This window comes from Sceloporus undulatus, chromosome 2 (assembly GCF_019175285.1).
Source record: "Sceloporus undulatus isolate JIND9_A2432 ecotype Alabama chromosome 2, SceUnd_v1.1, whole genome shotgun sequence".
Classification (NCBI taxonomy): domain Eukaryota; kingdom Metazoa; phylum Chordata; class Lepidosauria; order Squamata; family Phrynosomatidae; genus Sceloporus; species Sceloporus undulatus.
In genome coordinates, this window is record NC_056523.1 from 312105837 (window position 1) to 312124699 (window position 18863).

General features: G+C 40.2%; 1 protein-coding gene across 1 annotated transcript in view; it reads left to right on the top strand.

The window, feature by feature from the left end:
* The window catches only part of PDZD2 (PDZ domain containing 2), a 403520-nt gene extending 388735 nt beyond the window's left edge, over positions 1–14785 (top strand). Inside the window, exons 21-23 of the mRNA XM_042447846.1 lie at positions 4613–4877; positions 5452–5586; positions 10692–14785. Of these exons, the coding sequence (XP_042303780.1) occupies positions 4613–4877; positions 5452–5586; positions 10692–10858 (567 nt within the window). The 3' untranslated portion in view covers positions 10859–14785. The remainder of the gene's footprint in view (positions 1–4612; positions 4878–5451; positions 5587–10691) is intronic.
* The last annotated feature ends 4078 nt before the right edge of the window (positions 14786–18863 follow it).

The following is an 18863-nucleotide window of genomic DNA, read 5'->3' on the forward strand; positions in this document are numbered from 1 at the left end:
CACAAATTTCTTAAGTTTTAAAGGTTTTACTGGTTATAAACACAAAACATGAAACTGATCTCCTTTTTCTCAATAGTCCTTCCTAAATACCTTGCTCTCTCTTCTTGGTGGATTTTATCTTTCTTCTTCTGTGGACTTATCTTTGTCAAAGGAAAATACTCTCTCCAGGTCTGACTTGGCTGAAATCTTACTACACAACTGAAACTAGCTGGAGAGAGACAGTAACAGACCCTGGGATTTCCCACAATCCTTGTCTTTCTTAAAGCTGTAGATCTCTATTTCCCCTCCCAAACTGATACACAGCCTAATACAATCTCAACTAAATATTTGTCTCCAGAGCATATGACACTCACCATATAGTAGCCAAGCAGGCCCAGAGTAGTTAACATTAGCCCAGTGTATATTATCCATGTATTGGATCAAGGCCGCTGCATACATGGACTATGCTTTAGCAATAACACCCACCTAGATAAAGAACCTGTTCACCAGTTAGCAAAATTGCATTCAGCCTTTCGCCGTTTTAAATCCTCCTTGTCTTTATGATAAAGCTCCTGCTTATTTTTATTTTCCATCATCCGGTAGAGTAGGGGAAAGACATCTACATATTCACTCCTAAGTATTTTATCTATGGTAGACTGGAGAAGGGATCCCCTAGAGCAGTGATTCTCAACCTTCCTAATGCTGCAACCCTTTCATACAGTTCCTCATGTTGTGGTGACCCTCAACCATAAAATTATTTTTGTTGCTACTGTTAAAATGCTTTTGATGTTGCGCAGCATGTGAGGCAACACATCAACGTTTGGCACCAGATTTTCCACCTTCATGACTGTAGTCAGCAGCTTGTGAGCTGGAGAAACACCTCTCCCTTTCTCAATGAGCAAAGAGACACTGTAAACTTCTCTCAAATGAGGCTTTTATTCTTAGAAGACATTCCACTGTGTACAACAATATATACACCGACACCATCCACACTAGTAACAACCCACTCAGAGGTAAAATGCTCGTCACTACTCTAGCCAAGGCTCCGCGGGACCTACTAGGCCTTGCTTCTCTGTCTGGTACCACAAAGGATCCAGCCGCCCTCCTGAGTGATTTTTCAGACTGGCTGCTTTCTACAGTACTTTACAGCACTTGTTGACTATGTTTTGTGCATCAAATGTAATATTGGGGTTTAATCCTTTGGGGGGGGGAGATACTGGTGAGCCAAAAGTATTCCAACTGGCTTTTAACCATAAACTCAGGAGTCAGGGATGCTGTTGACTATCTTTTTGATGCCATTTCCTGTTTAAATGCCTAATCATTATGGCTCACAGTAACCCTTTAATGCCTGGTTACTATTAAAATCCACATTGTACATTTTCCTTGTGACTCTATCCCAACAGCTACTTCATAACTGTAATTTTGCTACTGTTATGAATTGTAATGTAAATATCTGATATGCAGGATGTATTTTCATTTTTGCAAACTGAACATAAAGCATAATGATTAATCACAAAAACAACACGAGTATTACAAAATATTTATTTTTAATTAGAAATAAATTTAATTTTGTCTTGAAGCATGGTGTTGCATGGGTAACAGTCTTAATATAACAACAGTAAACTACATTGCTACATTTTGCAACAGTATGCATAAAGAAGCCAATGTCAGTGTGAAAGTTGAGATTGCTTCTTTCTCACCAGATCAGAAATTCTCAGGGCAGTCTTTGCAAGAGCACAACGAAGATCATCTTCCACAACAACTCTACTTCTGTATTTAGATTTAATAACCAACAAGCTGGAAAAGCCTGTTTCACAAAGATGTTGTTGGAAATGGAAGAAGAAGGAGCAACACAGTCTCAGACAGCAAGATACGACTGCAAACACTTGATCCATTATTTTGTAACTGACATTGTAGATAAATCAGTTCTCGCTGCATCACTGTTAGTAAATTCAATGAACTCCTCTTGTGCTGTCTCAGGAACATCTTGAACTTTGAATGGGCTTCTGGCAAGTGCAAATGGGGTGTTAGGTAGATTTGGAAAGTATGATGAAATTTTGTCTGCAAGCATGTGCAAGTGTTTTTTTCACAGAAATTATCATTGTAATTCTTTTGTCTGGTTCAATGTCATGCTCCTCAAAGAAAGCAGATAAGGCAGGCAACATGGCAGTTTTATTTTCATCCCTTTTTTTTTTTTTTTTTTTGCCAAAGCTGAAGTTTCATTTGGAATGATCAGATCTTTTCAGGCAAATCGAGGAATGTTGCATTTGGTTTTTGCAGTGATGAATTTAACTCATTCAAGATGGCAAAGATGTCAAGTAAGCTATTTTCTGCAGTTTACCATCCATCCATTTTTATTGCTGAAAAGTGCTTCGAACTGCGGTCTTGCTTTCTGATTAAAAACGTTTTGAGTTCATTAGGAAGCTCAAAAACCTTCCTCTCAACAATCATTTCACTTCAGTGTGAAATAACAGAGCATTGTTCAGCACATCCAAGTCGTTGCACAGTTGTGAAACAGTCGACTGTTTAAAATGCTCACCTTTACAAAATTGTCAGAACTTATGATGCTTTTCATTACTTCTTGTTAACTCTTGTGGTAGCGTCTTTGTTGCAAATATTTGTTGATGAATCTTACAGCGAGTTCCAATGACTTTTAGTGACTCAATTGAGTACCAAATGTTGAAATCCAGATCAACATCCTAGCATAGCTGGAGCACCATCTGTGCAAACACCAGAAACCTTTTCCCAAGAGATCTTGTGCTCTTTAAGAAATGAATCAACTGTGTCAAATACATCACGTGTAGTAGTTGTCGTTTCAAGAGGTTGGCAAAAAAGAAACTCATCTTTAAAATCGCCATCATTAATATACCTCATGTAAACGGGTAACTCTGAACAGTTTGCAACGTCTGTTGATCAAACTGGATACTAAATATAGGAAGTGGAGCAGATTTAATTTCCTGGATTACCTGATCAAGAACATCAGCAGACATGTCATCTATTCTTCTGCGGACAGTGTCGTTAGATAAGGAAATTGCACTCAATTTCGTAACAAATACGTCTCAGATCATAACTCGAACAATGTTTTTGGCCGCTGACAACAGTAAATCCTCAGCAATGGTGTGAGGTTTCATAGCTCTGGCGACTCTTGAGTGCCACCAAATATGAAGCTTCAACGGCTGCTACGTTTTGTTTGTGGTACTTGCCACCAGTGTCAAATCTGGCTTTCTTGAGCCCATCAGCTTTGCTTCTAAAATAGTAGGTATCCTTGCCGGCAAAACTCAGATGCTTGCTAACAAAGTGCTGTTTTAGTTTGTTCGGTTTCATAGCTTCGGCTGATAGAACTTCACAAAAAATAACACATTGCAGTTTCTCGATTCCTGCTGTAATTATTGAGATAAAACCATACTATAAAGATCCTCACTATATTTTCTTTTCTTCACATTCTTCTCTGCACAATCCATAGGATGGTTTGCTAATTAAAATAATATATAACAATAGCTTTAATAATACAAAAGATGATATACGACATAGTTCAGTCAATACAATTTATTAAACTTTCTTATGATTTACCATTCTCTGTGTTGTTTTTTACATAGCTGTTACTCTCGCAAGGGGGTAGTATTCACATCAACCACAGCTGAATATAAAAAGACTGATCAGCATTCGGATTCAGTTCCCATGAAATTGATTTTTTTTTTATTTTTGCAGTAGTTGATGATTTTACAGTACATGATTTTACATTTACCCAGTAATTATAATTCATGAAGTGTCGTTTTACCTCCAAAGCTGCTGCTTTCTACACAGTAGCTGCTCCCTACACATGTGTGACTGATCCACTTAAGTACGTTATGGTGCCAACCCTGTCACATACACCTGTAATTGTATGTGATGGGGTTAGTGCAATGATGTCATCACACCAGGTACTCATATGTGGATGTATCTGCATGTGGGCAGATCCGCCTGGAGACAGATAGAGGAGCAATGTCTTGGTTCCTAAGACCATTAGAAATATGTCTTTTCCGATGATCTTAGGTGACCCCTGGGAAAGGGTAATTCGATCCCCAAATGAGAAGCACACTGCCCTAGAGGAAGGGACAACTCACTGTAGAGAATGGCAGAGTGTACTACTGTATTGCTTGGCTTGGGGACCCTTGTTCGGTTAAGTCACAGGATGGCAGAGGCAGGTAAGGGGTGTTGCATAAGATCCCCTACAAGGCCATAAGCTTATTCTAAACAAGGCTGCAAGTGCAGGAATATAAAACAGATTCCGAGCCTATGAGCAAAATGGCTTCAGGTGCAGCAATATAAAATGGCTGCCAGGCCTATAATCAAAAGGGGCCTAAAAGGAGGGAGGGAGAGGCCGGTAACAAGTGGGGCAGCCCCCCCCCCCCGGTTGGGAAAGATGAAAAATAGACTATGTAGCCCAGTCTAATAACTGCTGTCTACTCTCCTCGATTGCAAAATTGAAGTGAAGAATCTGGGGGCAGCAAACCATAAGTTGGCTCTGGCCATGCACCCAAAACTCTTCCATTTACATTTGAAAGGTAATAGTTAGACTTAGAAGGTAATAGTTTTTATCAGCTATTACTTCTTCAGTAGGTTGACCACTTTTGCCACAATGTATCTTTTTAAGGTCCATCGGGTGTTCTCCAAAGGGGTAGCATCCCAGGAAGGAATCATCCACCGAGGAGACCTCATTCTTTCCATCAACGGCATCTGCCTTACTGGTTCTGTTCATGGGGATGTACTCAACGCTCTTCACCAAGCAAGGCTCCACAAATATGCTGTTGTTGTCATCAAGAAGGAAAGAGATGGAAAAAAGATGTCTTCTTGTGGGTCTGAAAAGTCTCCTCCTACAGGACAAACCTTGGGAGCTGCAACAGTGGGAAGAGGAACAGGTACAATCTTAGTTTATCAGCAGCTGGAATGAATTCACCCTGAAGAAATACAAAATTTGATAGCAGGGAGAAGCTCTATACAGTTTGTCTTGTTATTAGCTTTTATACATTGGATAGTATAATGTATATGTGAAAATACATTCGAGTTTTCAATTGGAATCCTTTGGAAACAAAGCATTTTAAAAAACTTTTACAGGCAAGACAGATGCTTAGATATTCCAAGTCTCATCTAACCCACGTACACCTGAATTATTAAGCTTCCATTCAGATCAACTCAAAATTAGACCAGGCTTCTCAAATACTGGTTTATGTATAATGTAATTTATGTGGACATTTTAAAGTCTTATTTGCAAAGATTTGGGTTTACATACATTTTGCAGTCCAAGATCAAACTAATCCAGCAGAATAGTAGAGTGCTGTGCCAGAAAAGGATCCAAAATTACAACTGTCTGTTTATTAATTTTCAAGGAACAGAAATGACATAGGGAAGGAAAGGCTGCGCAGAATGAGTTAAGTTTGGACATTAGAACAAAGGAGAGTGAATTTACTGTATGCTTTTTTTCGCTCTCTGAAGGTCCAAGTGGAGAGCTGAGTGATGCCATTTATGTTGAACTGCTGAAGACCTCTGCTGGTTTGGGCTTCAGTCTGGATGGAGGAAAAGCTTCAATCTGTGGAGACAGACCTTTGCTCATCAAAAGAATATTTAAAGGTATTTGGATTTCCAGAGCCCCTGTCTTTTGGCACCTCCTTCCTCTATATAGCTTTTGGCTATGACTGTCACAAGGCTTCTTATCAAGGGTTTGAGGTCATCATTTATCTCGGGAACATCCGAAGATTGCTTTGAAATGCACTCCTCTGTTGGTGCGCGTCTTTTGGGGCCCTCCTTCTACTTCTTTTTTGGAGGGACTCCAGCCTTTATGTTAATTTCAAGGCAGACCCTGTTAAAAGAAAAATAGACTTCATTTCCCTACACAAAGGATTGGCCTGAGACCTATCCACCGCCCGCCCTTGCCCCCGCAGTCCCCAGCTGAGGTCTTACCAAGCTTTTCAAATATCCGAGACAACATGTTTGCAGTCTGAGGAGGACGCCTCCCTTGCCATGTCCCAGTTGGAGAAGGATAGCTAACGACTGTTGCAATCTAATTTATAAACGAACATTGTGCTTTGATTGCTTTGCAACCATTGTTTTGCAGGGGATACCATTGACCCCAACATTTGCGGAAAAACAAATGTGCTTCCAATAGCGGGAACTGAAAGACAGTGGAACCGAGGAATGGAGGGTTTGGTTTTGAGAGGGGCTGTTCTTGTCCCTCCTCTTCTCTCGCTGGTTGCTAAAACAAAATGGATACCGCCGAAGCCGCTACTGAGGCTTGTTCTGGCCGCCATTGCTGCCGCTCCTCTGGTCCCTTCACATAGGCAGGAATGCCTGGGTCTTGGTGAGCCCTCTCTAGAGTGGACCGTGTACAGGTCTCCTTCCATGGGCTCCCTCCCTCGGGGATTCTCCCTTTCCACTCTCTCCTTCCGTTCTCCTAACCTCAAATGTTCCTTTTCCCCTGTCAGCAGGTGTAGGGCTTTCCTGTTCCTCCAAGGACCTGGACTTTGAGGGTTCTCAGCTCTCTGACCCTTTTGCTGGCAGCTGAAGCCCATCTCCCCAACTCTGAAGTCTTGTCTGCCTTTCCCTGTCATCTCTCTCAAGTACCTTCCTCTCCTTGGTCGGGGTCCCTCTCAAGCTCTTTCAGTAGCCCCCACTCCTGCCTCATTGGCGTGTCCATCCAACTTTGGGCCTATGATTCCTTTCTCTGTCCACCGATTCTTTCAGTTCCTGTCCTTTTATCTCACTCCCCTCAGCCTGTAGTCTACCCTATCTCTTTCTTCATCCCCTTCTGGGCATGTTTAGATGTCTTCTTCAGCCTATCGGTGCTCTCGGGCAGCTTCTTCTTCCAGCAGGGCTAGCTTGGAGCTTGGACAGGGGAAGTTTCAGGACACCCCAATTCCATCTTTGACATGTCACGTGTACTAGCTAGTAAAAGCTAGAGAGTCTCCATGGTTCAGTCATCTGCAGCAAATTGGGGATGTCAATAAGCAGTCCACAGCCACAAAATTTGTGTGGCTTTTCCTTTTCTCGTGGGCTTTGCTTCCACTGAGGTGCTTGTACTCTTCTTAACGCACTTTTGTTACTTTGCCTTCGCCCTCTCCCTCGGATTGGAGGAGCCACTGGCTGCAGCAGCACAGGCTGCAGAGGTAGTCCCAGTGTTACTTCATCCTGAAGATCTGTGTGTTTTAGATAGACTACTGGTCTTTCTGTAAATCTCAAAGCTGAGTCTGGCTCCATGAGCCCAAGTTAATATTTGTGGCACAAGAACAAGTGAGCGTATTTGAACATACACAAGACACACACAGTTTAGACATAAACTGTCATTAAATGAAGTTTTATTTTTCGTTGGTTTCCAGTTTTTCAATGTTAAGATTAGCTTTCATGGTGGTCATTTGATTTCCTAACTTCTTTCTTCTCAGAATTATTTCAGTTCAGACTTCTTCCTGATTGGTTGAGCGAACTTCCATTAAAAGTTGGTGCTAATCTGATTTGTTTATGCTGCCCATAGCATTTGGCTGGAGACTGTCAGGCATAAGATCTCCATGGTCATTTTCAATGACCTGTTGGGTGGGGTTAAGCAGAAAAGCAGTCATTGGGATATGGTAATAACTGTATGCTAAAGCATTGAGATATAATAATAATATCCTCCCTTCTACTCTCCCTCTTTTTCCCCACAGATTAGCACTGTAAAAATTTTTAATTGATTCAGTTGATCTATTCTAGTTAGGGCTAAACAACAGGAATCAGGCTGTTATGTAGTATTTTTTAGGAAAGAACCTAAAAAGTTCAGGAAAGCCGGAATTTGGAAGATTCAACCATTCCTAGCCTGCCTCATGAGCTCTTTTTTCTAATTCAAAAAGGATACTTAGAAAATAAATGTCCATTTATCATTTATTTATTTATTGCATAGTACCACCACTTGTTTGAATAAGTTATTTTATGGATTACGTCACCCAGAATCCCTCAGCTAACATTGGCTGAGCATGCAGTGTGTGAGCCCGAAAAAGATCTGTGACCTGTTTAAGGGGGGGTAGAATTGAGATATGGTTCAGCACATGTCTGTAAACTTACCTCTGATTAATTGACACTGAAAACATTCCAATACAGCAAAGTGTTGCAATTACCCATCCAATGAATCTCTGGTGTAGCTTGGCATTGTTTTCTGACTCCAACTGTCAGCAGTGGAAGTCTTCTCCTCTTACCGGCTAGCGTTCTATTGGCTATCGCCAGTTGACTCCTGATTGGCTGTAGCTAGCTTTCTCCTAATTGGTTGTTGCTAGTCTGGCATAATTCTGCCTGTTCTTCACACACTGTACTTTCAAAACTCTGGGCTACATAAACAGTGAATCCAAGCTATGTATTTAAGATACTTGCTGAGGCTTAAGTAGACCGTAAGGGTCACATTTGAATTGTGGGGGTGTTCTGCAAGTCTCTTAATACAACACTTCCTTCGTAAACTGCCTTACTGTATAAATTTATGTGTTTTTTTTAAATGTCCACATTGTCTGGCTTTTTGATAGCTTAGAACACCCTTTTGCTTTTGTTTTTCAGAGGCTTGAGGTTATTTCTACTCCCTGCCCATCTGCTTTTGGGCTTTGCTTTAGGCTCTTGTTTCAGATGTGCATGCAGTGCTTGTTACCTGGTAACTAAATGTTAGTTCCTTGTTCTAGGGATTCAACATGGTTTTTCAAGTTATTGTGGTGCTAGTGGTAGCACACATTATGGAACTGTGTATGAAAGCTATGGGCTTTATAGGTAATAACTGACACTTTGTATTGCGCCGGGAAGCTAATTGGCAGCCAATGTAGAGATTTCAACACCAGTGTAATGTGCTCTGATCTCGGTGTCCTGGTGATCAGTCTGGCTGCAGTATGCTGAATCAATTGGAGCTTCCGAACTTGGTACAAAGGTAACCCCATGTAGAGCGCATTACAGAAATCTAAATGAGAGGTTACCAGTGCCTGTACTACTGTTTCAAGGTCCCCCTGAACCAGGTAGGGACGCACTTGGCATATCAGCTGAAGCTGACATCATGCACTCCTGGCTATCGCCTCCACCTGAGATGTCAACTGTAGAAACAAGTCTAGGAGCACTCCCAAACTGCGAACTTCATTCTTCAGGAGAAGTGTGATCCCATCAAGGATGGGTTGGGAAATCTCCTTCCCCGGACCAGGGGCACCTATCACAAGCACCTCCGTTTTTTCTGGATTCAGCTTGAGTTTGTTTTCCCTCATCCAGCCCATTACACACTCAAGGCAGGCATTCAGAGGAGAGATGCCATCCTTAGTCACTGCAGCAGTCGGAGACATAGAAAAGTGAATTTGGATGTCATCGGCATATTGATAAAACTGCACCCCATGTCTCCAGATGATCTCTCCCAGCGGCTTCGTGTAAATGTTAAAAAGCATGGGGGACAGAATGATATTTGCATAATTTGCATAATTAAACAATGGCAGGTTACAGACCGCCATTAAAGTACGGACTCAGTCCGTACAAAATGGCAGCTCCCCTTCCACAAGGGGGCCGCCATGACGACGTCATGACCACGCCGCCTCTACACGGGGCGGGGCGGACGTGACGTCGTCGGTCCGCGCCTAAGGCGCCCTTTCCGCAGACCAGGAAGGAGCTCCGTTTCGGAGCTCCTTCCTGGTTTGCGGCGGCGCTTTGCTTCGCTGGGTGCAGCCTTCAGACGGCTGTGCCCAGCGAAGCAATGGAGAAAGGGGCCAAGCAGGGTGAATCCCCAGGGACACCCCTTTTCAGGCTGCGTGGAAGCAGCGTTTTGCTGCTTCCCTGCAGCCTGAAAAGCGGCGGATCGGGGCCTCAGCGGCTGCCGTTCTAGCAACTGAGGCCCCGATACACCGGGGAAAGGGGCGGGTGCAGCCCGCCACAAATGGGCGGTCTATAACCCGCCAATATTTGCATAATTTCCCAGCCCCTGGAAGCAAATAATACACTTCATGTTGGGCCTTTCTTTGTAACATTTCAAGGAGAGGACAATCATTGGGTTGGTCATCCAAGAAAGGCCAGTAGTCAAGCTTTATGCTCCCTGCTGCTTGCAGCTGGTTCTTAAGTATGATAATAATTTAGTTGGAAGGAAATGGGGAGTAATGGGCATGGGAAAGGGAAAGTTGAGGCAAGCTGATTACTGTCTTTAATTTTGGTTAGCTGAAAAAGCAGCCAAATCAAGCTTAAAACATAGTTTGGAAGTACTGCTTTTGGGGACTACAGCTCCCAGGATCCCCCAGCCACCATGGCCAATGACCTTTTCTAAACTTCTTGAAATAAATAATATGTGTAGGCTTGGCTTTTCAGATCCTTTCCTTTTCAATCTCCTCTCCATGTTGCTTATTCTTCCCCATTCTATATTTGTTCTTCATTACCAGTTTCAAGTTTCTTTCCCTTTTTGCCTTCCTAGCCTTGGGTGATGCCCAGTCCAGCAGACTCACTTGCATCTCTGAAAAATGGGAATGAACTTTGCAGGCTTGTTGTGGTGGAACGTAGTATACATTCTAGTATACTTTGCAACACATGTGTTCTAGGATTGGTTAATAGTCATAGTCACCACAGTGAAGTTGTGCTATTGTGTGAATGGTAATGTACATTTTAGAACTGGAATTTAACTGGATTTCAGAAATTGAAGCTTCATTGCCTTGGACAATTTCTTTCCCTTTCTTTCCTTGTGTCCCTTCTTTCCTGACTTTAAATGTCTTTGCCAACAGGTGGCGCTGCTGAACAAGATGGAAAACTAGAAGTAGGTGATGAAATTCTTGCTGTTGGTGGAAAGTCCTTGCTTGGTCTTATGCATTATGATGCCTGGAATATCCTCAAATCTGTCCCAGAGGGACCAGTCCAACTGCTTATCAGAAAGCATCAGCCTTCAGCGTGATGTGAGCAATACAGTCTTTTGAGTACACCTTTGCAATATGTGTACACTGGAACCATTGGAAATATTGCAGGAGCTGAACCTGACTGACTAATTGCCATTGTTTTACATGAGACAGTCCTTAAATCAGCCAAGGAATGTCAAGATTTGTAAGCCAGGAACATCTCCCAATTGGTGCACTTAGTTTTATAAATGAGCACCATTCTGCTGCTTCCAGGATTTCAAAATCAAAGTGCCACACATTTTCCATATGGACTTCTCTGTAACCATATCTTCCCTTTTCCATATTGGAGACTTCCTAATCAGTCATGTGTGTGGAGCTGCAGCTATGCAAGGATTTTGTGTTCAGGGCTTTTCTGTTTTCAGTACAAAAGTTCTGCTGTTAAGTTTGTGAAGTGAACACACTAATGTGGCTCTGCTTTCTACATTTCTACAAAGCCTTTGCAGTGGATATTTGCCACATCGCTTGAACTGCCCCAGCCAGAGTCTTGTGGCTGGGACTGTGGGTGAAAAAAAAAAGTCTAAGGCAGTGGATATGACTGCAAGGCATGCCTGAGTCCTGCCCTGTTGTTTATAAATTAATTGCTGTGGGTAGTGTGCTCTCACTGTTTAGATGTACAATAAATGGTACTTTACATAGGCTGGGTGAAAATGCTCCATAGCATATTTTAAAAGATTATGGTTGAGATCTTGCATCAAGAGACATAATTTTGATGGTGGAGATCCATCGTCGAGTCTACATCTCCCAATGCTACCCCTTGACTACCAGTTCAGTCAGGCAAACCTCAAACAGAAGGAGGGTGACACTGCATTTAAGTGGCATATTGTTGAAAGTTTAGTGCATTTACAGAAGCATACGATTTCTTACAGAATTTTGCTTTTGCTTTTTAAAATAATCTACAGCTGATCTACTACACTATTACTGGACACATGTAACTAATAAGTGGTTTCCATATGGCCTTGAATAAACACTATTTTATTTCTCCTCTCACTAACCTGACTTCATATATTAATTTTTCAGATAAAGCTATAGCCCCTATTCTATTTAACTAATTTTGTATCAAAAGGTTCTCCAATTTCTCCCCATACTTTGACTATCTCCATCCTTGCAGCACAGACCAAAAACATTTAATTGTCCTTATTTGATATTTTTATTTTCAAATAAAGAAATAAGTAATGCCTTGCTGAAGTAGACTTTACCCCACAATGGGGAGAGGGCTGGACTCTTCATTTCCCAGCCCCCTGCTCTCCAGCACCTCAGAAATCCTTCTTCTGGGAGGCTGCCTAGCTTCAGAGGTAGGTTTGGGAGTTCACCTTTGGTTGTTAACAACCATAAAAATGAATACCAAAAATTGCAAAGTCATAAGTCCAGTTACAACTTTATAAATACTGAACAGGATGCCAGCCTATATCTGGAATAATTCAGATTCTATGAGATACTGTTTTTGAATCCACTCTGGCACTATCTGGAAAGAGTGTTCCCAACACCTTATGAAAGACACCCGTATAGCTCACTGGAAGAGTACATGAATTGCATGTATGAGTTCTTAGGCTAAAATTCTTCCCCCTCGGTGGAAAAATCTCAAATATCAAGCCATCCTGTGCCTGAGTACCTAGTAAGCTGCAGCTAGTCAGAGCACCATTGGGCTAGATGAAGCAATAAGGTAGTTTCATGGGGGAGTCACTGGTCATGAGGGCACCTGTTCTTCTTTTATGAAGAACACATGCCGCGTTTTTAACTGGGAACAGTGGCTATAGCACTTTTATAAATTGGGGTGGGTTTTTTAAAAAAAAAACTCAGTATGAATAATTGTGTGTCTCTCCTTACTTTGCAGATTAGGAGAAACTTGTCTTGTGTTTGTAGTAACCATATGGCATAATATATCCGGCACAATCTCACTGTTCTTTCCAAGTGAGTTTCTTCAGATGTTCCCCCCCCCCCCCAACTTCAAAAGATCCTGAAACTACATTTCTACAACTTTGCTAAAGCCAGAACCACAAATAATTTTAAATCATTAGATTCAAAATTCTGCAAGAAAAAGCTCCTATAAATGTATTGAACTCCTAACAGTAAACCACTACAACTATTTGGGGGGGATCCATAGAGGAGAATATATTGATACAATGGTACTTTTCTAGAAGGATCTAGATGGTATACAACTCTTTGGATATTTCAGGATTGTGATTCAAATACAAGAAACAAAACCTGGAGAGCACCCAGTAAAATAAGCAGAAGACAAGTCTCAAGGGATGGTATTTATTAATAAAAGCCCACTGCATTTTTGTCACATACATGCTGTCAAGCACCTTCTTCAGGGGCTGTATAACATAGAAAGAGAGAACACAAATATGTAATCAAACAACACATAATATTACAGTGTGTATGATATTGTTATTATATTTGTACACTGCCTGTGGCTTGTTCATTTTTTAACATTCACTTGTTTGAAATTCAGAATTTTTTGGATCTTGAACTGTCACATCTTTGAGACCGTATACAGGCTGAAATGTGCTGGGCTTTCTATTAATCATCCATTGAGCACCTTGAAACCTATCTTTTCTGTTCAGCATCCAAGCTGTTTTGTATCGGTTTTCATCCTCAAGAACTTAATGTGTATTTGGAAAACAATGTTTGAGATAATGTATCAGATTTTTATAAATGTAAACTTGGGAGTATGAGACAGTATGAGGAAATAGTTCACAACATGTTCCATGTGTTTACAGGCCATGAGCCGACAGCAAAAAAGAGGACTGTGTAGTAAAATGTTCTTTGTGATGTAAAAGTTATGAATTTGACATGTTCTAGACATAAAAGGTCTCTCTATGTAAGTGTGTTAAGCTTTGTACATGATTTAATAATAACCTTTGATGGTCATACCAGTCCCTAAATGCTGTTCTTGAAATTAGCATACTATAATTCTCCAGAAGCCATCTAGAGTACCCACCTCTCATATAATAGGAAGTCCACCTTGTAGGATACCAGTAACTTAGCCAGGAAATAATGGGATGGATTTATACTTGAGGTCTTTGGAAATGGAACGAGGTGGATATTTCATCCCCTCTAATTCCCCCTGCAACCTCTAGTGTCATTTCCTGCCCCAGAGGATTAGGAGATCCTAAGTGTCAGAAGCTGTAAGAGACGGGGGGGGGGGGATTACCCTGTCTCCTTCCTCAAGTGAGAAGCTTCCATTACATACCTGTTCACACAGCCCAACAGGTCAAGCTGTCAAAAATCTGTACTTTCACTGAAGAGAACAAAAATGATTTGTACAATACATGAAAATCAAGTTGAAAATCAGGAGGTCATGCTATAGAAAAACAGAAACACAGGGCTGGGTCACACAGATGAGATAGTAAACCTTTCTGGGTAGTGCTACCTTAAACTGCAAGTGGAGAGATCTCAAGACTTGCTGCTCTTTCATACAAAAATATCCCCATCACTTAAAACTGTATGCCAGGAATCAAGGTTTAACTTAGCCATTTCCCAGACTTACTAATTTTCTATTTGCAAAGTTTAGGGTTTTTTTTGTTTGTTTGTATTCATATGAAGCATTCGAACATGTGATCTCTTATCAGTAATTTGAACGAGTGCCATCCAGGCACAGGTTTACCACTTCATCAACTCTTTTGTGACAAGTAGGTGATGATTTTAGCTACATTATGTGTGTTGTTTGTTAGTGTGACACACTATTTTCTGTATGATACTGTATATAGACACCATTATTTATAAAAAAATATATCATTTTATGTTGAAAACATTTTTAAACTGCCTTGTTGTAATATGAGAAGTGCAATATAGGAAATAGATTGTACATTTTCCAAACGTTGCTTTGCCCCATTTATGTAAATTGGTATCTCAGTTTAAAAAAAGCCAACTCCTTCCCTTCACCTTGTTTTTAGTAATTTTTGAAAATAAACTTGATGCTTCTACAGATGTCTTGGTGTATAAATTTTGAAAATACTATTTAAGTTTGTACTATGCCTTTTCTTTATAGACCACACTCAAAGATTGAACATTTCTGAGAGTTGTTATAGCTCAAAAGTAGTTAGCAGACTCCAACAACAGCTTGACAAAATTTAGTTTCCCCAGATGTTGGTGTGTCTGAAATGTTGTTTTAGTTAAGTTGCAGGTGTACAGAAGTACAAACAGTGAAGCAAAAATTATCATGCACCCCATAAATAAGCAACAATACATAACTCCCACAGAACACATGCTTTGAAAAGCAAGATCACATGCAAAATGCTGAATAATCTTCCAAAATAAACACATTTCAAGAAATGAAAAAACAGACCATTTATCCTCTCCTTCAAAGGCATGCATAACGGGGAAACCTGATAAGTGATTTATTGCCATGCAGCATTCAAATATTACAGCTCTTGAATAATACTGTTTTGATAATCGATATCACTATATCCTTGAGGATTCACATAACTACGTGGGTCATTTACCAAACTCAATATGCCCAGTTGATAATAAACAGATAAATCAGAGAAATTTGAAATACATAAGGGTACTCGGCAAGGTTGCCCTTTGTCCCCATTACTTTTTATAACTACAGTGGAAGTTTTGATGAACAGTATTTGTGAAGACACACCCAACTAAAGGTGGTGGCAGGTTTGGGTGTGCAACGCCGGTACCCTGGTGAAATCAAACTCTTTTACCCAAAAAGGCTCTGAAGCTGAATGTAAAGTTCAAAAAGGGGGGAGTTTAATTTAAAGAATAAAAGTAAAGCGTTTTCTCCTCCCCAGCTCTAGATAAAAGATACTTTACAGTTTGAGTTTCAGCAATCTTCAGGATGTCATCTCTCTGAGTTTGATCTTGGTTTGATCTCCTCTCTCAATGGAGCTGGTGCAGGGTCTTTCAGCTCCTGATCTCTTTGTCTTCTTTGATGCTGGTAACTAATTTGGCTAACTGGTTCCTGGTAACTAAATCTGCTAACTAGTTCCTGATAACTGATTTGGCTAACGTGTAAGTAATACCCTTTCCGGCTGCCTGGGCCTGTTTGCCACCAAAAGACAGCTCTCTGCCTGCTCACAGCAAAGACTACTCCAAACTAAAAGCCTCTAGCTAAAAACAGAGCATGCTGGGAAAGGGCAAACCAAACCTGGAAAAACGCAGGGGATCCTATAGCTCCTCCCAGAACTAATACAAGGAACATTTCATACACTAAACCATACTATGGCCTGAACCAACACGAAAGAAAATGCAGGGGGAGGTTCAAACAGTCCTGGCTGGACATCACAGTATTAGAAAAGACAAAGACATTTGAAGTACTATGATTAGAGGCTTGGAATATAAGGTAAAGCATTTGCCGATGATTTAATGCTTATCGTAGAAGACTCCAAAAGACATATTCAACCCTTATTTGAAAAAATTGTGGAATTTGGCAAAATATCACATTTCAAAATAAACAAGAGTAAGACATTTATGTTTGCAAAAAAATTAACAGGACAAGAGGAACAAAATTTGGGAGAGCTTTCCAAATGCCTTATTACAAGGAAGGTCAAATACCTGGGAATATGGCTGACAAATAAAACATGGACTTATTTGCCAATAATTATATGCTGAAATGGAAGGAAATTAAAAATGAGTTAAAATCATGGAAGATCATGCAATTATCTCTTTCAGGCCATATAGAAGTTATAAAAATGATTTCCATCGTTTTTTGTTTGTTTGTTTTGTTTTCAAAAATGAATTTTTTATTCCAAACCATTCCAATACTAAATAATAAATCTGCTTTCAAAGAATAGCAAGATGATATAAAAATATATATATATTGGAAAGATAAGAAACCTTGAGTGAACTAGAAAACTATGACAGAAGTTCTCTGCCTGAGAATTCTAAATACCCTCCTTAAAACTGCCAATACCAGAATGCAACAGGAGGCAGCTAGAGGAGTCAAAGTACAATAGTAGCACTTTAAGAGTATAGTGTGATAAACACCAAGGAAAGAAGAAGAAGGTGGAGGAGGTGTGCCAGATTTGTGGTCATACTATCAAGCAAACGTACTGAATTGGTTATCAGACTGGATAACCTTGGAAAATGAGATATTACTGAATTTAGAAGGATTTAATAACAGATTCGGATGGCACGCCTAACTGGTATGGTAAAGTGGCAGTTCCCAGCAAATTTAAACATATTATTAAAAGATCATTATTAAAAAATTGGGAACAAATCAAGTTCCTTTATGGGTTTCCCCGCAAGAGGCCTTTTTAGGAAGGTGGAAATCGATCTATAATTGGCTCACATATGATGATATCCTGGTTAAAAGGGGAAAAAACATAATGGACATAAGTCCAATGGAAGAATTATCTCAGTTAGATCCAAAAATGCACTGGCTATTGTACACTCAGTTGAAGGAAAGATTCAAAATGAACTTTAAAGTAGAGGACTTCAGTGTAGAAAAAGTAGATTTGGATAACATATGGTTTGAGGCAGAGAGTAAAAAGGTTTCAAGATTTTATTAGTTACTTCAAAAATACAAACAGGAAAAGGAGTTAATTTCAAAAAGAAATGATCAAATGGGCTACAGGTTGTGGTAAAAGTGTTAGTTTAGAGAGCTGGAAATATGCAAGAAAAAAAACCAGGAAATTTACTAAATCCCAGGTTTTGAGGAAAATTATTGGAAGATGGAAAAAAGATGGCACCTAACTCCCAAGAAAATGGCCAAAATCTATAATACAAAATCAAATGACTGTTGAAAATGTAATTTTGCTATTGGGAAATGGTTCTATGTTTGCTGGCGCTGTCCAAAAAACTGGCAAAATACTGGACGAAGATACCTATATACATAACAATTGAAAAGATGTTAAACATAAAGTTCAAAATGGAACTGGAAATTTATTTACTAAACATGTTAAATAATTTACCTTCTCAGATAGAAAGGAAATATGGAAGAGATATATTGTATTTGATTACAATGGCCAGGTTGATTTTAGCACAGAATTGGAAAAATCAGGAAGTACCAAAGATAGATGAATGGATATTAAAAGTTAATGACATAATAGAAATAGATAAACTAACTGGTTACTTGAATAGTAAAGATATTGAAAAAAGGGAGGAGGAATGGTCTCCATTAGTGGAATACGTATTGTAAAAAAAAAAATATGGGAATTAAAAATAAAATGGGAATAAAAAAGTAGCAGTATGTGAATATGAATGGTGGGCAAATTTAGGAGGATGGCTTAGAATTTTGTTTGAAAAAAATGATTAAAATGGAGTCTAGAAAAATAAGGGAGCTGGGGGCATGGACATAAATTGAACTTTTGGGAAGTCATACCATGCGGACATGTCTAAATGGGGTTATTTGTACTTGTACAAATGATCACAACTATTGCATATTCTTGTTTTGTAAATCATTGTTTTTTAAAATTATTAAAATTAATTTTTTAAAAAATAATCACATGGGTCGTGAAATAATTTAGATTATTTGCATTTTTATACACAAATTGAAGCATCACTTCAATGTTTAATACCATTCAGATTGGCCATTAATTGGCCATTCAGATGACTTGCTCAGAGAACGAATGGACATCATCCATGGGTGAAGCTTACTTGTGGGTCACCAGAACATTCGAGGGGGACCTTGCATGGAGTTGATCGAGAGAAGAAGAGACAGATTCTGGAGATGCCATCGAGCGTGGTGAAAGGTCTGTGGGCCAGAAATTTGTGGCATGGTGGAATGGGTGGAGCTTTTTGCCCTGCATAGACACTGAGGCACAGATGAGCAAGACTAAAGGACAGAGCCGACTGCAGGACTAACAAACGCATAGGAGAGCCTCAAGGGCCTCTAGGAACTTCACAAACATACTGTCATAGATGAAAATCAGTCTCAACAGAGATGTAATAATGCCTTGTCTCCCGTTTGAAAACAAGATCACCTGCCTGGGCTAGAGGGACTGGAGAATAGTGTGCTCGGTCCTCCTCCTGTCACTGCTGGTACCAATAATGCTGGTACTCTGAAGGCAGGGGTGGTGGAGGCACCGGAACAGTTTCCGTTTGCAGCAT